Source organism: Somniosus microcephalus, chromosome 34 (genome assembly GCF_052327205.1).
Source record: "Somniosus microcephalus isolate GS21.2 chromosome 34, FLI_Smic_1.0, whole genome shotgun sequence".
Taxonomy (NCBI): domain Eukaryota; kingdom Metazoa; phylum Chordata; class Chondrichthyes; order Squaliformes; family Somniosidae; genus Somniosus; species Somniosus microcephalus.
This window is the reverse complement of record NC_141020.1, coordinates 13,911,228-13,935,797: the sequence shown is the minus strand read 5'-3', so window position 1 is coordinate 13,935,797 and position 24,570 is coordinate 13,911,228. Positions and strand designations below refer to the sequence as shown.

The 24,570-nt window shown below is 51.3% G+C and overlaps 1 protein-coding gene across 4 annotated transcripts; it reads right to left on the bottom strand.

Annotated features, from left to right (window-relative positions):
• Window positions 1–466: 466 nt before the first annotated feature.
• Window positions 467–18,414, bottom strand: LOC147096781 (calpain small subunit 2-like). 4 transcript variants are annotated; one of them, XM_085973401.1, is made up of 8 exons: window positions 13,393–13,465; window positions 11,285–11,330; window positions 9,795–9,856; window positions 9,094–9,167; window positions 7,492–7,570; window positions 4,732–4,848; window positions 3,096–3,154; window positions 467–1,012 (listed from the first exon to the last, which is right to left on the bottom strand). In XM_085973401.1, exons 3-8 carry the CDS (start codon window positions 9,820–9,822, stop codon window positions 986–988), a joined length of 384 nt encoding a protein of 127 aa, XP_085829527.1. In that variant the 5' UTR covers window positions 9,823–9,856; window positions 11,285–11,330; window positions 13,393–13,465; the 3' UTR covers window positions 467–985. The 4 variants fall into 4 exon arrangements, 2 of the variants coding, with proteins under 2 accessions (XP_085829527.1, XP_085829528.1); XM_085973402.1 differs by having other exon boundaries at window positions 9,094–9,164; XR_015074552.1 differs by lacking the exons at window positions 467–1,012; window positions 3,096–3,154 and adding exons at window positions 14,721–14,757; window positions 16,129–18,414 and having other exon boundaries at window positions 4,792–4,848; window positions 13,393–13,467.
• Between the last annotated feature and the right edge of the window lie 6,156 nt (window positions 18,415–24,570).

Genomic DNA, 24,570 nt, shown 5'->3' with positions numbered 1-24,570 from the left:
GGAAATCCCTGGGTGTGTGTCAGTATTTACAGGGGGGTCCCTGGGAGTGTGTCATTATTTACAGGGAGTCCCCGGGAGTGTGTCAGTATTTACAGGGGGGCCCCCGGGAGTGTGTCAGTATTTACAGGGTGTCCCCGGGAGTGTGTCAGTACATACAGGGGGTCCCCGGGAGTGTGTCAGTATTTACAGGGGGGTCCCCGGGAGTGTGTCAGTATGTACAGGGGGGTCCCCGGGAGTGTGTCAGTACATACAGGGGGCCCCCGGGAGTGTGTCCGTATTTACAGGGAGTCCCCGGGAGTGTGTCAGGGACTGCCTGTAATTAGTGACCCACTCCCAGCGACCCACATCATCCACACGCGCTGTGCCAATATTACAGTGTACACACTCCCCGCTGGCCCCGTGTAAGCTGCACTCTCATACAGACACCTCCGCTACCCCCGAACCGATGACAGAACAAACTGAAAAATGCATTGCAATGTTTAATTTTATTATTAACCCATGACAATTATTAACACCCAGCGCTTGTCTCACCGATACAGCTGGATAGTATCCCGCTCACCGAGGCACACCCACACCGCCACTTGTCGACACACCCATTCAGCTGAGGTTACGGTCAGGAAACCCAGGTGCTGGAGAGTGAGGCCGAAACACCAGCAGCAGCGGTTATGGGGCACCAAGCTTGGCTTTTCAAAGGCTGTCGCAGGAAGGCAAGTCTGAGGAAGTCAGTGATCCGGAATTGAACCGGGTGCAGACTCCGAGAGGGCTTGGTGTCTCTCAGACTGTCCCGCCTCACCTACAAAGCGTGAATATATCTGAGCAGCGTTTGCCAAATATTGATAGCCGCAAACTGGAAGTGAAGCAAAATTAAAACTCCGGCACGAATATCTGGAGCTGTGGAGTGGTCCACGTTCCGTGATGGTCCCTGCGATTCCACCTTGGATCCATCTGCCAATCCCAGCCGGGCGGATCCCAGGCGCTTAGCACTTTAGATCCCGATGAAGAGCAGGAGCCACTGGGAAAAGAGAAATGGGAGATAGCTCAATGTCTGCACCTGCTCAGGTCCATCCTTTCCCGCTTTCCCAGCACGGAGGCTCCGCTTCGGTGCTGGAATCCACCATCCCGCGTTGGACTGGACACCCCCTGTCCTGAGTTGGACCGGACACCCAGTGTCCTGAGTTGGACCGGACACCCCCTGTCCTGAGTTGGAATGGACACCACCTGTCCTGAGTTGGACTGGACGTCCCCCTGTCTTGAGATGGAATGGACACCCCTGTCCTGAGTTGGAATGGACACCCCCTGTCCTGAGTTGGACTGGACACTCCCTGTCCTGAGTTGGACCGGACACCCCCTGTCCTGAGTTGGACTGGACACCCCCTGTCTTGAGTTGGAATGGACACCCCCTGTCCTGAGTTGGACTGGACACTCCCTGTCCTGAGTTAGAATGGACACCCCCTGTCCTGAGTTAGAATGGACACCCCCTGTCCTGAGTTAGAATGGACACCCCCTGTCCTGAGTTGGAATGGACACCCCCTGTCCTGAGTTGGACTGGACACTCCCTGTCCTGAGTTAGAATGGACACCCCCTGTCCTGAGTTAGAATGGACACCACCTGTCCTGAGTTGGACTGGACTCCCCCTGTCCTGAGTTGGACTGGACACCCACTGTCCTGAGTTGGACTGGACACCCCCTGTCTTGAGTTGGAATGGACACCCCCTGTCCTGAGTTGGACTGGACACTCCCTGTCCTGAGTTGGACCGGACACTCCCTGTCCTGAGTTGGACTGGACACCCCCTGTCCTGAGTTGGACTGGACACCCCCTGTCTTGAGTTGGAATGGACACCCCCTGTCCTGAGTTGGACTGGACACTCCCTGTCCTGAGTTGGACCGGACACTCCCTGTCCTGAGTTGGACCGGACACCCCCTGTCCTGAGTTGGACTGGACACCCCCTGTCCTGAGTTGGACTGGACGTCCCCCTGTCTTGAGATGGAATGGACACCCCTGTCCTGAGTTGGAATGGACACCCCCTGTCCTGAGTTGGACTGGACACTCCCTGTCATGAGTTGGACTGGACACTCCCTGTCCTGAGTTAGAATGGACACCCCCTGTCCTGAGTTAGAATGGACACCCCCTGTCGTGAGTTGGACTGGACACTCCCTGTCCTGAGTTAGAATGGACACCCCCTGTCCTGAGTTAGAATGGACACCCCCTGTCCTGAGTTGGAATGGACACCACCTGTCCTGAGTTGGACTGGACGTCCCCCTGTCTTGAGATGGAATGGACACCCCTGTCCTGAGTTGGACTGGACACCCCCTGTCCTGAGTTGGACCGGACACCCCCTGTCCTGAGTTGGACCGGACACTCCCTGTCCTGAGTTGGACCGGACACTCCCTGTCCTGAGTTGGACCGGACACTCCCTGTCCTGAGTTAGAATGGACACCCCCTGTCCTGAGTTGGACCGGACACCCCCTGTCCTGAGTTGGACTGGACGTCCCCCTGTCCTGAGTTGGACTGGACGTCCCCCTGTCCTGAGTTGGACCGGACACCCCCTGTCCTGAGTTGGACTGGACACCCCCTGTCTTGAGTTGGAATGGACACCCCCTGTCCTGAGTTGGACCGGACACTCCCTGTCCTGAGTTGGACCGGACACCCCCTGTCCTGAGTTGGACTGGACACCCCCTGTCCTGAGTTGGACTGGACGTCCCCCTGTCTTGAGATGGAATGGACACCCCTGTCCTGAGTTGGACTGGACACTCCCTGTCCTGAGTTAGAATGGACACCCCCTGTCCTGAGTTAGAATGGACACCCCCTGTCCTGAGTTGGAATGGACACCACCTGTCCTGAGTTGGACTGGACGTCCCCCTGTCTTGAGATGGACTGGACACCCCCTGTCCTGAGTTGGACCGGACACCCCCTGTCCTGAGTTGGACCGGACACTCCCTGTCCTGAGTTGGACCGGACACTCCCTGTCCTGAGTTGGACCGGACACTCCCTGTCCTGAGTTGGACCGGACACCCCCTGTCCTGAGTTGGATTGCGACCCACCGCAACATTGTGCAAAGCCCTCAGCTGTCGCACGGATCACTCGCTGTGACTCACCTCGTCGATGCTCTCGGGACCTGAGCTGTCACGGTTGCTCTTCAGCCTCCCAAAAATGGCTGACATGAAACAAACGGAGAGAGTGTTATTAGCAGCCCGTGGCCGGTTATTATATCCCGTGACGCGAGCCCGGCGCAGTAACTGATGTTTTCCGGTTGATGAGCAGAATTAACAAAGCTGGATCTGAGCAAATATGTCCCGGGAGTGAAGGGTTGAAATCCCGGGGCACCAGTTAAACACGGGACAATTAGGAGTAAGGACGGGTGCTGGGAAACTTCTCCAGCCAAAAAGAAAGACTTTCATTTCTATAGCGCCTTTCACAACTTCAGGACGTCCCAAAGCGCTTTACAGCCAATGAAGTACTTTTTTTGAAGTGTAGTCACTGTTGTAATGTAGGGAAACGCAGCAGCCAATTTGCGCACAGCAAGCTCCCACAGACAGCAACATGATAATGACCAGATATTGGCCCAGAAATTCCAATCCTGAAAAATCTGCGCCTGGGCCGGAGGGCTCCCGGGAGGCGCAGAATTCCGATGATGTGCCTCTTTAAACTGCCGGTGTGCAGGGCCCGCGTACCCCAGGGGCGCAGTTAGTCCGCAGCATCCCTGGGATCACGTGGGCCATGGGGAGCCAATCAGAGCAGGGAATCTCCATTCATAAATTTGACAGGAACAGCTGTCAAATCTATGAATAGAGATCAGCCCCAAAACAGAAGTAAAACTTCAAATAATTTTTTTTTTAATCACATTTTTAAAATGACTATAAATTCCATAAATTAACTATTTTAAACAAAAATTTAAATTTTTGAAAAAAATAATGAAAGTTTGTAACGGGGCTAAAAATAAACTTACCTTTCTTTAAAGTATTTTAAAAGGATAAATCAGTATAAAATAAAGTTTTCTTTTACTTTCTTCACCTCTTACCTTGTTAGAAGCAGGCCCTGCGCCTGCTTTTCTGGGCGCAGCTGTTTCAGACTTACCTGGACTGAAGCAACTGCTGAAAAAAACGGATGTTGCAACTGTACGCGCTGCCTGTCCGGCGCAGGCGTTTCCGCTGCGAAGCCCTTTCCTTTGAAGAACGGAAGTTCCGGTTTCCAGCGCATGCACAAAACCGGCACTTCCGTTGGTCCTACGGGTGAGCACACAGCGCGTACACACCCGTAGGGAACGGAATTTATGGGCCAATCTCTTTCAGTGATGTTGATTGAGGGATAAATATTGGCCCCAGGACACCGGGGAGAACTCCCCTCTGCTCATCTTCGAAATAGTGGCTGTGGGATCTTTTCTGTCCACCTGGGAGAGTAGACGGGGCCTCGATTTAACGTCTCATCTGAAAGACGGCACCTCCAACAGTGCAGCACTCCCTCAGCACCGCACTGCGAGTGTCAGCCTGGATTTTTGTGCTCAGAGTCCCTGGAGCGGGACGTGAACCCACAACCGTCTGACTCAGAGGCGAGTGCGCTGCCCACTGAGCCACGGCCGACACTGGAGGAACGCAGCCCGTGGCGCACTGGCCTACTGTCGCCCCCTGAACGGCTGGACCGAGGAGAACTCCTGAAGTAAAACTGGGGGCGGGCAGTGGGTGTGTGGGGGCGGGGGGGAGGTGGAATATAAAATGAATGCGAGTATTTGCTCACCGAACAGCTTCTGCAGCTTGGTCAAGCAGCTGACGAAGTGACTGAAGCAGATGGTGCTGGTGTTGGTGCTGTGTCGTAACCAGAGCTCTTGGTGGACCCTGGAATCCAAGTCAAACCCTGGAAGAGACAGAAACAAATCCACCTTAAACACAGTGTGTGGGAGACCTGCTGGAATGCTGGAGTGGTGGGGGGAAGGGGCGATATCTGTATGTCTAGAGGGAAGGGAAGATATCTGTATGTCTAGAGGGAAGGGGAGATATCTGTATGTCTAGAGGGAAGGGGAGATACTTGTATGTCTAGAGGGAAGGGAAGATATCTGTATGTCTAGAGGGAAGGGGAGATATCTGTATGTCTAGGGGGAAGGGGAGATACTTGTATGTCTAGGGGGAAGGGGAGATACTTGTATGTCTAGAGGGAAGGGGAGATACCTGTATGTCTAGAGGGAAGGGGAGATACCTGTATGTCTAGAGGGAAGGGGAGATATCTGTATGTCTAGAGGGAAGGGGAGATATCTGTTAGTCTAGGGGGAAGGGGAGATACTTGTATGTCTAGAGGGAAGGGGAGATACTTGTATGTCTAGGGGGAAGGGGAGATACTTGTATGTCTAGAGGGAAGGGAAGATATCTGTATGTCTAGAGGGAAGGGGAGATATCTGTATGTCTAGGGGGAAGGGGAGATACCTGTATGTCTAGAGGGAAGGGAAGATATCTGTATGTCTAGAGGGAAGGGGAGATATCTGTATGTCTAGGGGGAAGGGGAGATACTTGTATGTCTAGAGGGAAGGGGAGATACTTGTATGTCTAGGGGGAAGGGGAGATACTTGTATGTCTAGAGGGAAGGGAAGATATCTGTATGTCTAGAGGGAAGGGGAGATATCTGTATGTCTAGAGGGAAGGGGAGATACTTGTATGTCTAGGGGAAGGGGAGATACTTGTATGTCTAGGGGGAAGGGGAGATATCTGTATGTCTAGGGGGAAGGGGAGATACTTGTATGTCTAGAGGGAAGGGAAGATATCTGTATGTCTAGAGGGAAGGGGAGATATCTGTATGTCTAGAGGGAAGGGGAGATACTTGTATGTCTAGAGGGAAGGGGAGATACTTGTATGTCTAGAGGGAAGGGAAGATATCTGTATGTCTAGAGGGAAGGGGAGATATCTGTATGTCTAGAGGGAAGGGGAGATACTTGTATGTCTAGGGGGAAGGGGAGATACCTGTATGTCTAGGGGGAAGGGGAGATACCTGTATGTCTAGGGGGAAGGGGAGATACCTGTATGTCTAGAGGGAAGGGGAGATACTTGTATGTCTAGGGGGAAGGGGAGATATCTGTATGTCTAGAGGGAAGGGGAGATACTTGTATGTCTAGGGGGAAGGGGAGATATCTGTATGTCTAGGGGGAAGGGGAGATACTTGTATGTCTAGAGGGAAGGGGAGATACTTGTATGTCTAGAGGGAAGGGGAGATACTTGTATGTCTAGGGGGAAGGGGAGATACCTGTATGTCTAGAGGGAAGGGGAGATACTTGTATGTCTAGGGGGAAGGGGAGATACCTGTATGTCTAGAGGGAAGGGGAGATACTTGTATGTCTAGAGGGAAGGGGAGATACCTGTATGTCTAGAGGGAAGGGGAGATACTTGTATGTCTAGAGGGAAGGGGAGATACTTGTATGTCTAGAGGGAAGGGGAGATACCTGTATGTCTAGAGGGAAGGGGAGATACCTGTATGTCTAGAGGGAAGGGGAGATATCTGTATGTCTAGGGGGAAGGGGAGATATCTGTATGTCTGGAGGGAAGGGGAGATACCTGTATGTCTAGAGGGAAGGGGAGATACTTGTATGTCTAGAGGGAAGGGGAGATACCTGTATGTCTAGAGGGAAGGGGAGATACTTGTATGTCTAGAGGGAAGGGGAGATACCTGTATGTCTAGAGGGAAGGGGAGATATCTGTATGTCTAGGGGGAAGGGGAGATATCTGTATGTCTAGAGGGAAGGGGAGATATCTGTATGTCTAGAGGGAAGGGGAGGTACCTGCATGTCTAGGGGGAAGGGGCGATACCTGTATGTCTAGGGGGAAGGGGAGATACTTGTATGTCAAGGGGGAAGGGGAGATACCTGTATGTCTAGGGGGAAGGGGAGATACCTGTATGTCTAGGGGGAAGGGGAGATATCTTAAGGTCTAGGTGGACAGGAGATGCTAGTAGCGTCAGGAAGAGGGCAGTCACCTGTAGGCTCAGGGAGAGGGGAGATATTCAGGCCTGAGGGAGCCAGGATTCAATTTTTCCTGGAGGGTAAATGCTCTTTTTCTCCAGCTGTCTCCCCATCCCATCTGGTGCCCTCTGACATCGCCCTTGCCTCAAGGCTGTGTTGATTGCTCTGGTCACAGTGAGCCCCAGGGGGACTGTCACTCCGAGAGCTGGCTGAGGTCAGGGTCGCGGCCCGGTTCCCAGGAGCACTCAGGGCCGCCGTTCCCATTCTCACGTGGGATTCATCCCCGGCGCCGTATCTGAGGGGGTGGGGGGGGCGAACTGGCGAGGCCGACTATCGTGGCCGGGCGCTCACGGTGCTGCCTTGGTTGTGACAATTACTGAGGGCCGCCACCCGCACTCCCCCCTCCCACCCCACCCACCACCTCCCCCTGTCCACCCCCAATCCGGAGAGTCCGGTTCAAGCTGGGCGAGCGGTCACTCCGCTTCTTCCGGCCAGCGTAGGCTCGGGATCTTCGAAGACAAGACCATTTACAACCTGATACCAGGGGTCAGTCTCACCCGCGAGAGACAACGCTGGGCGAAGATCGATGGAGTTCATCAGGCCAGAATCTTCATCCGCAAACTTGTCAAAAATACTCTGAAATCATAAAGAGGTGGAATCGTTAGCCGGTCGCAAGCTCCCCCGGTTAAACCCCAGTGTCCCTGTTACGACAGCCACTCGTCCATCACACTCTCCCTCTGCACAGCCCTCTCCGAGAGATCGTGTACTTACCATCCCTCACACTCGTCACTCACCCTCCACCTCACTCTGTCCCTCAATCTCTCCCTCTGTCTCTTCTCTCTCTCACTCACTCTCTCTCTCCCTCACTCTACCCTCACTCCCTCCCTCCCTCCCTCTCTCTCTCCCCCTCACCCTCTCTCTCTCCCTCCTGCTCTCTCCCTCACTCGCTCCCTCTCTCTCTCTCTCTCTCCCTTTCTCTCTCCCTCGCTCTCCCTCTCTCTCCCTCACTCTCTCCCTCACACTCTCCCTCACTCTCTCTCTCCCTCCCTCTCTCCCTCACTCACTCCCTCACTCACTCTCCCGCTCTCTCTCCCTCTCTCTGTCTCTCCCTCTCTCTCCTTCACTCTCACTCTCTCCCCCTCACTCTCACTCTCTCCCTCTCTCTCTCTCACTCTCTCACACTCTCCCTCACTCTCACTCTCTTCTCCTCACTCTCTCCCTCCATCTCTCTCGCTCTCTCTCCCTCTCCCTCTCTCTCTCCCTCACTCTCCTCACTCCCTCCCTCAACCTCACTCTCACTCTCTCTCTTCCTCACTCTCCCTCTCTCTCTCTCCCTCTCCCTCTCTCTCTCCCTCACTCTCACTCTCACTCTCTCTCTCCCTCACTCTCCCTCTCTCCCTCTCCCTCTCCCTCTCCCTCTCTCTCTCCCTCACTCTCACTCTCACTCTCTCTCTCCCTCACTCTCCCTCTCTCTCTCCCTCACTCTCACTCTCTCACACTCTCCCTCTCTCTCTCCCTCACACTCTCTCCCTCTCCCTCACTCCCTCTTCCTCTCTCTCTCTCTCGCTCACCTTCTCTCTCTCACACTTTCCCTCACTCTCTTCCTCAATCTCCCTCAATCTCTCTCTCTTCCTCACTCTCTCCCTCACTCTCTCTCTCCCTCACTCTCTCTCTCCCTCACTCTCTCTCTCTCCTCCCTCTCTCCTCTCTCTCTCTCTCCCTCACTCTCTCTCTCTCCCTCACTCGCTCTCTCTCTCACTCTCTCTCTCTCCCTCACTCTCTCTCCCTCACTCTCTCTCTCTCTCTCCCTGATGTGCCAAATAACTGCCTGAATCCAAGAGGTTAAAGCTTAAAACTAAAGGCTTTTATTAAGTAAGAACATGGCATCAAGTTAACACAGGGCAACCATCATTCATCACTGACCCAGCCCTTGGTAGAACATTCCAGAAGAGGGGCGGGGCTAGGGAGGAGCATTAGTGGTTACACCGGTAGAACATTCCAGACATTAACAAGTACAACAACAGCAACAATACAAATGCCAGAACACAAGAGTTATTTCATCACATTCCCTCACTCTCTCTCTCCTCCACTCTCTCTCTCCCTCACTCTCTCCCTCACTCTCTCTCCCTCCCTCACTCGCCAAGGGATGATTTACTCACCTCCAGTTTCAGCACCTGAGTCACCAGTTGCTCTGCCTCATGGAGTTCAGCCATCCATGCTGACCCGGGTTCTGCTCCCAAACGTTAAGGGTATTTCTTAAACTCAGAAACCGGTCAGAAATCGCAGACAACAGCAAACTGTTTTGAAGGTTTTTACACCAATGATTCACAGGTTTCTGACAGAGGTCCTACTGGTCAGACCCAATTTTGGAATCGTCTGTTGCTTGGTCAACTGGTCAAGTTAATTTATAAAACTCCATGGGATCCCACATCAGCGGGAGGATTCAGACCACCGTACTGACCCCTCCTCACACTGTCTGAGACCTGACCCCACCGCACACTGTCCGAGACCTGACCCCTCCCCTCACACTGAGAGACCAGAACCCCACCCACCACAGTGCACTCTGACATCTGCCCTCACCACAGCGCACTCTGACCCCTGCCATCACCACAGTGCACTTTGACCCCTGCCCTCACCACAGCGCTCTCTGACCCGCCCTCACCACTGCGCTCTCTGAACCCCGCCCTCACCACAGCGCACTTTCACCCCTGCCCTCACCACAGCGCTCTCTGACCTCTGTCCACACCAAAGAGAACTCTGGCCCCCACCCAAACCACAGTGAAATCTGTCCCCCGGCCTCACCACAGCGCACTCTGACCCCCGCCTCACATTATTAGCAAACAGTTTCTGTAAAAGATACGTTCAATGCAAACGCCAAACTGCAGCATGTCTCCAGGGTCAGGTGGAACCTATCAGAGGAGGCTGTTGGGAGAGAGAGGGATGGAGCGAGACAGACAGAGACAGGCAGAGAGGGAGAGAGAGACAGAAAGAAACAGTGAGATTGATAGACAGATAGAGACAGAGAGAGTTTGAGAGAGAGAGAAATACAATGAAAAATAATTAATATTCAAAAGCAATTTTATATTACAGTATATTTTCTGCTGCTCTGAATCATAGCACAGCACGGGAGGAGGCCATTCGGCCCATCGAGTCTGCGCCGGCTCTTTCGAAGAGCAATCCAGTTAGTCCCGCTCCCCTGCTCTTCCCCAGATCCCGGCAATTTTTTCTTCAAGTATTTATCCAATTCCCTTTTGAAGGCTACTATTGAATCTGTGTCCACCGCCCTATCGGGCAGCGCATTCCAAATCCTAACCTCTCGTTGCGTAAAAATGTTTTTCCTCATGTCGCCTCTGGTTCTTTTTGCCAATCACCTTAAATCCGTGCCCTCTGGTTATCGACCCTTCAGCCATTGGAAACCGTTTCTCTTTATTTACTCTATCTAAACCCTTCATGATTTTAAACGCCTCCATCAAACCTCCTCTTAGCCTTCTCTGCTCCAAGGAGAACAACCCCAGCTTCTCCAGTCTCTCCACATAACTGAAGTCCCTCATCCCTGGAACCATTCTGGTAAATCTCTTCTGCACCCTCTCCAAAGCCTTCAGGTCCTTCCTAAAGTGCGGTGCCCAGAATTGGACACAATACTCCAGCTGGGGCCAAACTGGTGTTTTATACGGGTTTGGTAGGAAAAAATTAGGAGAGACCATACACACTTAAGAAGATATACTTGCTCTTGAGGCAGTTCAGAGAAGGTTCACTCGGTTGATTCCGGAGATGAGGGGGTTGACGTATGAGGAAAGGTTGAGTGGGTTGGGACTCTACTCATTGGAGTTCAGAAGAATGAGAGGCGATCTTATCGAAACATATAAGATTGTGAGGGGGCTTGATCGGGTGGATGCGGTGAGGATGTTTCCACTGATGGGTGAGACTAGAACTAGGGGGCATAATCTTAGAATAAGGGGCTGCCCTTTCAAAACTGAGATGAGGAGAAACTTCTTCACTCAGAGGGTAGTAAATCTATGGAATTTGCTACCTCAGAGAGCTGTGGAAGCTGCAACATTAAATAAATTTAAAACGGAGATAGACAGTTTCCTCGCTGATAAGGGAATTAGGGGTTACGGGGAGAGGGCAGGGAAGTGGACGTGAGTCTAGGTTCGGATCAGCCATGATCCTATTGAATGACGGAGCAGGCCCGAGGGGCCGTATGGCCTACTCCTGCTCCTACTTCTTATGTGTTTATGTTCTAAATGGTACAATTTTACAGGGGGCGCAAGAACAGAGAGACCTGGGGGTGCTTGTGAAGGGAGAGAGCGTGTCCAATTCTGACTCACGCTGTCGTGAGGTCTCACAAACCTGAATTGAAGATCTCCATAAATCCTGAGGCACTCAGGGTGTTGTTCTGTAAGAGAGAGGGACACACAGTTAACAACACAGCCGTGAAGTAAGCAGGATAACCCACCTGGCATTAACCCATAGCCAGGTGCGGGGACATTTCCTGTTCTGGTCGCCGTAAATCTGAATGAAGAAACCAGCTGGCTCGAGGTAAGGCGTACCAAAAAAAAGAAAGGACTTACATTTGTATAGCGCCTTTCACGACCTCAGGACGTCCCAAAGCGCTTTACAGCCAATGAACTACTTTTGAAGTGTAGTCACGGTTGTAATGTAGGAAACGCACACAGCAAGCTCCCACAAACAGCAATGTGATAATCCTTCTTTTCAAATCCCTCCATGGCCTCGCCCTTCCTATCTCTGTAATCTCCTCCAGCCCCATAACCCCCCGAGATATCTCCAATTCTGCCCTCTTGAGAATCCCTGATTATAATCGCTCAACCATTGGCGGCCGTGCCTTCAGCTGCCTGGGCCCTAAGCTCTGGAATTCCCTCCCTAAACCTCTCCGCCTCGCTACCTCTCTTTCCAACACTCCTTAAAACCTCTTTGACCAAGCTTTTGGTCACCTGCCCTAATTTCTCCTTCTGTGGATCAGTGTCAAATTTTTTTGCCTTATAACACTCCTGTGAAGCACCTTGGGATGTTTTACTGCATTAAAGGCGCTATATAAATACAAGTTGTTGTTGTTGTTGTAACGATCAGTAACATGTCATTCTAGAATGGTACACTAGGTGGAGCTGTATGTTTAGTAGTGGGCTACCCACAAGGCAGTAGTCAAGATGGATGCCTGTACATAGTGCACATGGCTGAATAAATGACTAGCTCAAGCTAGCTGTTCATAGTGAAAACATCTATTTATTTATGAACATAACAGTTGTTGTTGATAATAACCAGATAATCTGTTTTAGTGTTGATTGAGGGAGAAATATTGGCCAGGACACCAGGGGAGAACTCCCCTGCTCTTCTTCGAAATAGTGCCGTGGGATCTTTTACGTCCACCTGAGAGAGCAGACGGCGCCTCGGTTTAACGTCTCATCCGAAAGACGGCACCTCTGACAATGCAGCGCTCCCTCAGCACGGCACTGGGAGTGTCAGCCTAGATTTTTGTGCTCAAGTCCCTGGAGTGGGACTTGAACCCACGACCTTCTGACTCAGCGGCAAGGGTGCTGCCCACTGAGCCACGGGCTGACACAGAGCGCTAGAATTTCCCAGGGCCGTGGAGGCGGGATTGGAGGCGTGTGGGGTGTTAAAATCGCAAAATCGGGGAGCACGAACCCTTCCCGCCCCCAACCCGCCTCCATGCCTGTTTCCCAGGAGGTGGGTACCCGACCTGTGCTGGGAGCCGCCTCCCCGAGGCGGGAAGGGGATTAGTGCCAATTAACTGCCTGATAACAGGTAGTTAACAGGCAGTTTTTAGCCTAATCCCTATTTTTATTGCTGAAGTGTGGGATTCCCGACGGCTCCAAACCACGCCAAGTTAGCGAGGCGGACCGTCGGGCTGAAGGACGTGGAGGGGTCGAGATGTCCGGTGTTCAGGTGAGTGATGGGTGCACGAGTGCAGAGGTAAGTGTGTTTGGTGTGTGTAAAGTGTTTAAATAAGTTTTACTTACCTTTACTTACTAATGCAGGCTTCCTCCCTTCAGGTCTCGGGAGTCCCTCATCTCACCGGCACAGAAAGCAGAATGGCCGCGAGCTGTCAAAAGTTGCAGCCTCTGCTTTCTGTTCTGGAGAAATTTCTAAATCAGCCTGAGAGGAAGGAATTAACTTGGAGTACAGACTGTCAGTGTTTGACAGCTTCAAACAGCTGTCAAATGCTGATATTTCATCTGTCAAAAGCTCTTGACAGATGAAATGTCAATCTGTGACGTCACCTGTTGCCGGGTGGCCCTTAATTGGCCTGCTGAGCCCACTGGGCGGGCTCAACAAGGTCAATCAAGGGAAAATCGCGTTGGTTGGCCACAATGCGATGGAGGCGGGACTACAACCCCGAAAGTGGGAGTCCCGCCTCCTACACGCCTCCATTGATAAAATCCAGCCCACAGGCTCTGGCTCCTGCACAGGATAACACATACCAGGCTTGTAGCATCCTTCAGAAGGTCCAACACTGTTCCTTCCGTGCTGGCAGTGTCCGGCTCTGTCCAAACAATCTGGAACAAAAGACAAGGCAGAAATTGAAGACAAATTAAACCTAAAACGTTGCACTTGCAGAGAAGTCACAGAATCGAGCGAAACTATCAGCCATGATTGGGGCGGGGGGCGGTGGGAGTGGTAATGCACAGATCCGTCACTGTGCAATCAGTATCATGCTGTTGAGGATGGAAACTGCAGGTCCTGAGTCCACGAGGTGAATGCAGCCCAGCCCCTCTCTGGCTGCAAGAGCGGGAGTGTCGCCAGTCACAATTTAAACCCCAAGAATGTTCAATCCAAACCGTCAATAATTTAGAGACTGAGATTATCGAGGTAGGAAATGGAAAATGACCCAGTGGCTCACACCTAAGATTGGGGCTGATGCACATTGACGGGACAGTGTAGAGGGAGCTTTACTCTGTATCTAACCCGGGCTGTACCTGCCCTGGGAGTGTTTGATGGGGACAGTGTAGAGGGAGCTTTACTCTGTATCTAACTCCTGCTGTACCTGACCCTGGGAGTGTTTGATGGGACAGTGTAGAGGGAGCTTTACTCTGTATCTAACCTGTGCTGTACCTGCCCTGGGAGTGTTTGATGGGACAGTGTAGAGGGAGCTTTACTCTGTATCTAACCCCGTGCTGTACCTGCCCTGGGGGTGTTTGATGAGACAGTGTAGAGGGAGCTTTACTCTGTATCTAACCCGTGCTGTACCTGCCCTGGGAGTGTTTGATGGGACAGTGTAGAGGGAGCTTTACTCTGTATCTAACCCCGTGCTGTACCTGCTGTAAAGTCTGTGGGTTGTATAACGAAGTAATACACAGACTACAAGAGTAACTTAAACAGGACTTTACTATTCGAAGGTCAGGGCGAATCTGCCCAATAAATTCTGCCACAGCACTTATATACCGGTGTGGTCACCGTCGGTATTACAGTATACAGCAGCCAGGATAAAGTAGTGCCACACCTAAAATAGTTCTCTTAAAGGTGGACGGTTACATACAATAGTTCTCTTAAAGGTAGAACAGTTACATACACTACACCTGCCCTGGGGGTGTTTGATGAGACAGTGTAGAGGGAGCTTTACTCTGTATCTAACCTGTGCTGTACCTGCCCTGGGAGTGTTTGATGGGGCAGTGTAGAGGGAGCTTTACTCTGTATCTATCCCGTGCTCTAACTGCCCTGGGGGTGTTTGATGGGACAGTGCTGAGGGATTGGAGCGTCACTGAGCCCACACCTGCGGGTCTCACTCCCCTTCCCCGTCCCTCACAATTACCTCCGGGTTGAAGTCACTGGTAGAGATGCTGTTCTCTCTGTAAAAACAGAAGCAGATGATTACAACTCGATCAGTAGTAGAACTGCCCATAAAAGCACATTGCATTGACTGTGACTGTCTCAAAGAATGTGAGAGATACCCCAGCGAGTTAAACCCAGAAACTCCAAGGGGGTTAATCCCAGGAACACCGGGGACTCAAAACCCAACAGGAGGGATTTTAACCCAGATGGGGGAGGGAGTGGACGTTTAAGATGGTGGATAGCGTTCTGATCAAGCGGGGCTGCTTTGTCCTAGATTGTATCGAGCTTCTTGAGTGTTGTTGGAGCTGCACCCATCCAGACAAGTGCGGAGATGGTGCAGTTGGGTTTCTGAACACTGGTGACCCCCCCAGGATGTTGATGGTAGGGAATTTGGTGACGGTCGACTCTCTCCTGTTGGAGGTGGTCATTGCCTGGCAGAAAGTGCCGCGAATGTTACTTGCCACTCATCAGCCCAAGCCTGGATGTTGTCCAGGTCTTGCTACATAAGGCAATGGAATGCTTCATTCTCTTAGGAATTGTGAATCGAGTAGTTCACTGTGCAATCATCCGTGAACAGCCCCACTTCTGACCTTATGTTGGAGGGAAGGTCATTGATGAAGCAGTTGAAGATGGTTGGGTCTCGGACACGGCCCTGAGCATCTCCTGCAGCGATGTCCTGGGGCTGAGATGATTGGCTTCCAATAACCACAACCATCTTCCTTTGTGCTAGGTATGACTCCAGCCAGTGGAGAGTCTCCCCCCTGGTCCCCCTCGGGCTCCTTGGTGCCGCACTCGGTCAAATGCTGCCTTGATGTCAAGGGCAGTCACTCTCACCTGACCTCTGGAATTCAGCTCTTTTGTCCATGGTTGGACCAAGGCTGTAATGAGGTCTGGAGCCGAGTGGTCCTGGCGGAACTCAAACTGGGCATCAGTGAGCGGGTTATTGGTGAGTAAGTGCTGCTTGATAGCACTATCGATGACACCTTCCATCACTTTGCTGATGATTGAGAGTAGACTGATGGGGCGGTATTTGGCCGGGTTGGGTTTATCCTGATTATGAATGTCATCATAATTTTAAAGATCTCTCTCAGGTCTCCTCTTAGTTTTTCTATTTTCCACAGGAAAGAGCCTTAGCCTATTCAATCTTTCCTGATAATTGTACCCTCTCAAGGGCCTCGAATGTTCTTGGTGGCCCACGGTCCCAACAATTTTTAAGCTGACTTTGGGCGGCATGTTACACCCAGCTACGTTACATCCAATTGGGACATTATGTTCAGGCGCTACGATCATTTTTGAAGCAATGAATGTTTGCACCGGAGCCGTGCAATGTGTTAATTCACTGACATTCCGCAGAGGGTGAAATGACTCCATTCCCCTTGATGCTGTACCTGGACGCGTTGCTTTTCTTTGCAAAAATCCGCAGAAAGAACTCTCCCTCCATGTCCTTCTTGAACGTGGACGGCACGATGATGTACTGGCCCGGAGGGAGATGCAGGCGCCGAGCCACTGCCCGGCTGTTGACGTAGTTGCCTGAGTAAAACGCAGGCTTCTGATAACGGAAGAACTTTTTGCCAAAGTGGGAGGCCTGGTTCTGAAACTTGACAGAATAATTATTAGAGGTGTGAGCGAACCTGTTAATTACAGCGGAGCGTGTGATTACACGCTGCCTCATTACTTTCTCCAAATCCCTACATGGCCTCACCCCCTCCCTATCTCTGTAACCTCCTCCAGCCCTCCGAGACATCTGCGCTCCTCCAATTCTGGCCTCTTGCGCATCCCCGATTTTAATCGCTCCACCACTGGCGGGCGTGCCTTCAGCTGCCAAGCTCCTAAGCTCTGGAATTTCCTCCCTAAACCTCTCCGCCTCTCTCTCTCTCCTCTTTAAGACGCTGCTTAAAACCTGCCTCCTTGACCAAGCTTTTGGTCGTCCGTCCTAATATCTCCTTATGTGGCTCTGTTGTGGAGTATTTTAAACCAACACTCCACACAAGGTTTTTAGATCGATAGTCAAGTTGTCTTTATTACCCCGGTGGGGAGACAGTCAGCTCTGTCTTAGCCAGACTTCTCCAAATTGTTACAGCACACACTACATTTTTATACATTACAATAAGCATGGCAGCCTCATGCACAATTCATTCCTGCAACCTGATTGGATCTTGGCCTGCATGCACCTTCCCAGATTGGTTACGAATCTTAATGTAAACATGTATAAACTGCCTCCTCAATCAATCACTCAAACTGCTGAATGCTAATTAAAAGACACCTTGGAATGTGACCTAGGCAATAAAGCTGTTTAAAGGCAGTTGAAATGCTGGACATCCCGTCTCCATTTAATTGTTTTATCTCTTCAAAGGTCAGCTATCTTGACCGTATCTTTACAGATGTGGCCTTTCACGTTAGCACCTGTCTTTCTTACACCGTTCAGTGAAACTGCCAGCGATGTCATTTTAGCTCTTTCCCCCACTGCAGGCTCGGTGTCAAATTTTGTTTGATAATCGCTCCTGTGGAGTGCCCGGGGGACATTAAAGGCGCTATATAAATATAAGTTGTTGTTTCTCCTACTTAACAATCCACTCAGGCTCCCACTCGCCCGACAGTGAGGGATGGCCGAACAAGCCACGTCTTGCTTAATGTTACTGAACGGCTACAGTGCGCGTCCTTCTGTGATTCAGCTCCCTCACTGCCGGATCAGCCCGATTGGTGTCAGTAGTGGGAGATGGTGGCTGATGTATGAAAACTACTAGGCACTTGGTCTGAGTGTCCACTTGCCTGGATGAGTGCAGCTCCAACAACACTCAAGAAGCTCGACACCATTCAGGATAAAGCAGCCCGCTTGATTGGCACCCCATCCACCACCTCCAACATTCACTCCCTCCACCACCGGCGCACTGTGGCTGCAGTGTGTACCATCTACAAGATGCACTGCAGCAACTCGCCAAAGCTCCTTCAAGATTTATGTGCTCAAGTCTCTGGAGTGGGACTTGAACCTACAACCTTCTGATTGAGAAAATGAGAGTGCGGCCCACTGGGCCACGGCTGACACTTGTGCATCGACTGGTTGGGTTGGAGGGTTGATGGTGAGCCCTGGAGGAACCGGCCCCAGACTCGCTATGCTATCTTCTCTTTGGGTAACTGGGTCCTGGCACTCAGTTAGTTACTGCGGGACAGAGTCGCATTTCCACACGGTAGACACGACACAGGTTGGAGCGTGTTACAGCGCAGTAATGGCTTGGGGCGCTGGGCGGTGGGTTGACAAGGTGTCAGATACCACAAGTGTGAATAGTTTCCCAGTATCATTTCAACTGTGAAGCGAGTTGCATTCTTTGAGCAAGCTCCAGCCTGCGTCCTTCTGTGAAATGCGTGCAGCCGGAGAGGCGGGGGAGATGAGTTTCATCCACTTTCGTGCAACTGTTGTTTTAATAAGTGGCGGTTTCTGAGGTGAACAAAGCCTCCTGCAATCGAACCCTCTGATTGAGACTGCAACCACAAGGGATTGGGAAGCCTATAGGTATCTAGCTAAGATAGTTCTATCTAGATAAATCTATCGATACAAAGATGGGAGGGAAAGCAGTGAGTGAGGAGGACATAAAAAACCTGCGAAAGGACATAGACAGGCTAAGTGAGTGGGCAGAAATTTGGCAGATGGAATATAATGTTGGAAAGTGTGAGGTTATGCACTTTGGCAGAAAAAATCAAAGAGCAAGTTATTATCTAAATGGAAAGAAACTGCAAAGTGCTACAGTACAAAGGGATCTGGGGGTCCTGGTGCATGAAACACAGAAGGTTAGTATGCAGGTACAGCAGGTGATCAGGAAGGCCAATGGAATCTTGGCTTTTATTGCAAGGGGGATGGAGTATAAAAGCAGGGAAGTCTTGCTTCAGTTATACAGGGTACTGGTGAGGCCACACCTGGAATACTGCGTGCAGTTTTGGTTTCCATATTTAAGAAAAGATACACTTGCTCTCGAGGCAGTTCAGAGAAGGTTCACTTGGTTGATTCCGGAGATGAGGGGGTTGACTTATGAGGAAAGGTTGAGTAGGTTGGGCCTCTACTCATTGGAATTCAGAAGAATGAGAGGCGATCTTATCGAAACATATAAGATTGTGAGAGGGCTTGATCGGGTGGATGCGGGGAGGATGTTTCCACTGATGGGTGAGACCAGAACTAGGGGGCATAACCTTAGGATAAGGGGCTGCCCTTTCAAAACTGAGATGAGGAGAAACTTCTTCACTCAGAGGGTAGTAAATCTATGGAATTTGCTACCTCAGAGAGCTGTGGAAGCTGCGACATTAAATAAATTTAAAACAGTGACAGACAGTTTCCTAGCTGATAAGGGAATTAGGGGTTATGGGGAGCGGGCAGGGAAGTGGACGTGAGTCTAGGTTCGGATCAGCCATGATCCTATTGAATGGCGGAGCAGGCCCGAGGGGCCGTATGGCCTACTCCTGCTCCTACTTCTTATGTTCTTATGTTCTAACAGCACCTTCTAAACCCGCGACCTCTACCACTTAGAAGGACAAGGGCAGCAGATGCATGGGAACATCACCACCTACAAGTTCCCCTCCAAGCCACACACCATCCTGACTTGGACCTGTATCGCCGTTCCTTCACTGTCGCTGGGCCAAAATCCTGGAACTCCCTTCCTAACAGCATTGTGGGTGTACCTACACCATATGGACTGCAGCGGTTCAAGAAGGCGGCTCACCACCATCTTCTCAAGGGCAATTAGGGATGGGCACTAAATGCAGGCCTAGCCAGCGACGCCCACATCCCATCAATGAATTTAAAAAAAGTATTAAACAAGGCTTTAATCCACTGTTTTTCAACATGGAAGTCTAGTTGTGTCCTTCACTAATTCCTGTTAAAGAATGTCCTGAGCAAGCTGGGCCCATGCCCGAGTATTTATACTCTCCCTGGTCAGCGCCACCAGCAGGCCGCCCAGTATTATTTCATAAGTCATTTCCATATGAATGGCAAGATTCATGTCAGTGGCCACATGGTTAGTTGGGCACTGGGTGCCTGCTTTAGCCAGATGTCCAGGGGGACCAGCCAGCCACTGCCAAAAGTAACGTCGACAATGGTGAGGGCTTAACGCCAGCCCCTCTGGATGGCCTCACGGGTCATACATAGGTCAACCTGCCCATAAACCAAAGCCATAACGCGGCCTAACCTATGAGCAGGCACTGGGATATCCCCGTCTCACAGCTGCCGGAACTGCTGTCAGTTGGGTGGGAAATAAATTATGTTGGACCCGACAGTCAGAGGGGTCATAAGAACAGAAGAAATAGGAGCAGGAGTCGGCCATTTGGCCCCTCGAGCCTGCTCCGCCATTCAATAAAATCATGGCTGATCTTCGACCTCAACTCCACTTTCCCGCCCGATCCCCATATCCCTTAATTCCCCAAAATTGATCGATCTCTGTCTTGAATATGCTCAACGACTGAGCCTCCACAGCCCTCCAGGGTAGAGAATTCCAAAGATTCACCGCCCTCTGAGTGAAGAGATTTCTCCTCATCTCAGTCCTAAATGGCCAAGCCCTTATCCTGAGCTGTGACCCCCCTCGTTCCAGACACTCCAGCCTCCTGAGAGGCAGGGAAAATGGGCAGTGAGCCGAGTCCAGAAATGGGTGTGGAACCAGCCAGCGGGGCAGCTGAAAGGGTCCTCGGGGTCTTAGTAGACTCAACACAGGAGAAAGATGGGCAGAAAAAGACCAGGGCATCCATTGAGTCCGTCCCGTTCAATCGTGCTGCAACGAAGCTGCATGACCCCCCGAGTTGTTCCCACCCGTCGGCATGCCGTGTAATCTCTTGGGCGAGACAACAGAAAACAGATTGAAAAAGGCCCTGGGCCAATTCAGGTGAATAGGGTTCTGGGCAATTGCTCTCTGAACAACAACAACTTGCATTTATATAGTGCCTTTAACGTAGAAAAACATCCCCAAGGGGCTTCACAGGAGTTTTATAAAATAAAAACTTGACACCGAGTCACTTAAGGAGAAATTAGGGCAGATGACCAAAAGTTTGGTCAACGAGGTAGGCTTTAAGGAACGTCTTAAAGGAGGAGAGAGCGAGGTGGAGAGGTTTAGGCAGGGAATTCCAGGGCTCAAGGCCCAGGCAGCTGAAGGCTCAAAGGTGGTTGGAAATGAGCTCCAAGAGAGAACTGTGACCATGAGGTACTTCACAAAATGTCCCACCTACCTTTTGGGTGACACATCCAACCAATGTCGAGCCCCAATCAACAAAAACCACTAGAATCCATCCCCAAAGGTCATGCTCGCTTCCTGCAGGGCTCCGGTCAGATCGCACCTCGAGAACTATCTCCAGTTCTGGTCACAATGGAGACCTTCAGACACTGGAACCAGCGCAGAAAAGAAGCACAGGGCTGCTCTGCAGTGTCGGGGTCTGGGTTACGGGGAAAGGCTGCCAAGACTTGGGCTATTAAGCTTGGGCAGGAGGTGTCTGAGAGGTGATCTTACAGAGGGATACAAGATAGTTGGTCACCCCACTACAGGAAGGATGTGATCGCATTCGAGAGGGTACAGAGGAGATTTACGAGGATGTTGCCAGGACTGGCGAATTTGAGCTATGAGGAAAGATAGAAACATAGAAGATAGGAGCAGGAGTAGGCCATTCGGCCCTTCGAGCCTGCTCCACCATTCAATGAGATCATGGCTGATCATCCAAATTCAGTACCCTGTCCCTGCCTTCTCCCCATATCCCTTGATCCCTTTAGCTTTAAGAAATATAAACTCCTTCTTGAATATATTTAATGAATTGGCCTCAACTGCCTTCTGTGGTAGAGAATTCCACAGGTTCACCGCTCTCTGGGTGAAGAAATTCCTCCTCATCTCTGTCCTAAATGGCTTACCCCTTATCCTTAGACTGTGAACCCTGGTTCTGGACTCCCTCGACCATCGGGAACATCCTTCCTGCATCTAGTCTGTCTAGTCCTGTTAGATTGGATCGGCTGGGCGATAACAAAATACTGCGGATGCTGGAAATCCGAAATAACAACAGAAAACGCTGGAAAAACTTAGTAGGCCAGGGCAACATCCGTGGAGAGAGAAACAGAGTCAATGTTTCAGGTCGATGACCTTTCGTCAGAACTGGAAAAAAGCAGGAAAAGGAGGGGTTGTTTTCTTTGGAACTGAGGAGGCCGAGGGGGAGACTTGATTGGGGTGTATAAAATTATGAGGGGCCTAGATTGAGTGGATAGGAGAGACCTGTTTACCTTAGCAGAGAGGTCAACAACCAGGGGGCATAGATTTAAAGTAATTGGGGGAAGGTTTAGAGGGGAGTTGAGGAGAATTTTCTTCACCCAGAGGGTGGTGGGGGTCTGGAACTTACTGCCTGAAAGGGTGGTAGAGGCAGAAACCCTCATCACATTCAAAAAGTACTTGGATCTGCACTTGAAGTGCCGTAACTTACAGGGCTACGGACCAAGAGCTGGAAAGTGGGATTAGACTGGGTAGCTCTTTGTTGGCCGGCACAGACACGATGGGCCGAATGGCCTCCTTCTATGCCGTAAGATTCTATGAATGGCAAAGATAAATTCAGAAAATGACTTGACATTAAACTGTGAGAGATGGACAAGAGGACACCCGTTCAAACTAGCGAGAGATAAATTTAAGACCGATATCAGGACACTCTTCGCACAGATAGAGATTGACACGTGGAATTGATAGTGCAGAGCAGGGGAGGAGAACAATCTGGACTGATTCAACAAATGATTGGAACGTTGCAGCGGGAGAGCCTGGGGCTGTTCCACGTGGAGGGAGCTAAAACGGACATCTTGGGAACTAAACGGGTGATGGCAGAGGAGTCAGAAAGATGGACTGTACCCTCACCACAGCTGGACACCCTTTCCCCCCAAGACGTCGGAATACCGGGAGGGGGGTCCCAGCCCTGTGCAAATCTCTTGTTAGGTAGGGTAGCTATCTGAAGCTGATCAGCCGGGAGTGCAGGCAATCATCACTGAGGGGTGTTGGGGGCGGGGGGGAGGGCGGGGGGAGTGGAGGGGGGGGGGTAGGAGAGGGGGGAGGGGTAACCAGCTGTCAATCTCCTCACTGAGGGGGCGAGAGGGGGAAAACCAGATCTGCTAATTATTTCCAACTGACGTCCGCGGAAGTCTCAGGGCCGCTGGATACGTACCCGTTCAGGGACCTGCAAGAGAAACACAAAGGGGTTAATGTCCTGCTAACACATACAGCGCCCAAGTATAAATCACTCCCCCCCGTCCCTCCCCCCTCCATCTCTCTCATTATCTCATTGCAAATTTCCCTCCTATCTCCCTGCCTCTCTGACACAAATTATCTCTCTATCTCTTCATTACCTCCGTGTCTGTCCCCCTAATAATCACCTGTCCTTCTTTCTCCCTCATTATTTCCCATTTAATCCGTCTCATCTTCATCATATCTCTCTCGTTGTATCTTTCCCATTTTCTCTATATTTCCACTTCATTATCTCTGTCTTCTTCCCACATTTTATTTCTCTTCCTGCTCATTCTTTCTTTTGCACCCCATTACATCTCTGCCCCTAATCATCCTCCTGTCTCTCGTTAGCTCCCTTGCCACTGGCCCTCTGGTTGTCTCTCTCTCCCACTGGCCCTCTGGTTGTCTCTCTCTCCCACTGGCCCTCTGGTTGTCTCTCACTCCCACTGGCCCTCTGGTTGTCTCTCTCTCCCACTGGCCCTCTGGTTGTCTCTCTCTCTCCCACTGGCCCTGAGGTTGTCTCTCTCTCCCACTGGCCCTGAAGTTGTCTCTCTCTCCCACTGGCCCTCTGGTCGTCTCTCTCTCTCCCACTGGCCCTGAGGTTGTCTCTCTCTCCCACTGGCCCTGAGGTTGTCTCTCTCTCCCACTGGCCCTCTGGTTGTCTCTCTCTCTCCCACTGGCCCTGAGGTTGTCTCTCTCTCCCACTGGCCCTGAAGTTGTCTCTCTCTCCCACTGGCCCTCTGGTCATCTCTCTCTCTCCCACTGGCCCTGAGGTTGTCTCTCACTCCCACTGGCCCTGAGATTGTCTCTCTCTCCCACTGGCCCTGAGGTTGTCTCTCTCTCCCACTGGCCCTCTGGTTGTCTCTCTCTCCCACTGGCCCTCTGGTTGTCTCTCTCTCCCACTGGCCCTCTGGTTGTCTCTCTCTCCCACTGGCCCTGAGGTTGTCTCTCTCTCCCACTGGCCCTGAGGTTGTCTCTCTCTCCCACTGGCCCTCTGGTCGTCTCTCTCTCTCCCACTGGCCCTGAGGTTGTCTCTCACTCCCACTGGCCCTGAGATTGTCTCTCTCTCCCACTGGCCCTGAGGTTGTCTGTCTCTCCCACTGGCTCTCTGGTTGTCTCTCTCTCCCACTGGCTCTCTGGTTGTCTCTCACTCCCACTGGCCCTGAGGTTGTCTCTCACTCCCGCCCAAGCCCACCCGCGCAGCACACTGTTCAGTACACAGGAACAGGAGTGGGCCATTCAGCCCCTCAAGCCTGCTCCGCCATGTAATTAGATCACGGCTGATCTGCACCTCAACTTCCATTTGCTCACTGTCGACGCTCCCCCCTTAAATTTTTTTGGTACTGAGCCACTCTACCCCTAATAATAGAGTCTAGTAACTTCTCCACAAACGATGTCCGACCTGTGGTTACCTGGTTTCTCGCTCACACCCTTCCTAAATAATGGAGTGACATTAGCAATTTTTCAGTGTAACAGCAGAATTTCTAAAGCAAGAGATATTTGAAAGATGCTTCTGCTATTTCCTTGCCCTGGGGTGGAAGCCACCAGGTCCTAGAGTTTTATCTATCCTAAGTCCCATTATTTTCTCCATTGATACTTTAAAAAAAAACTAATATTCAA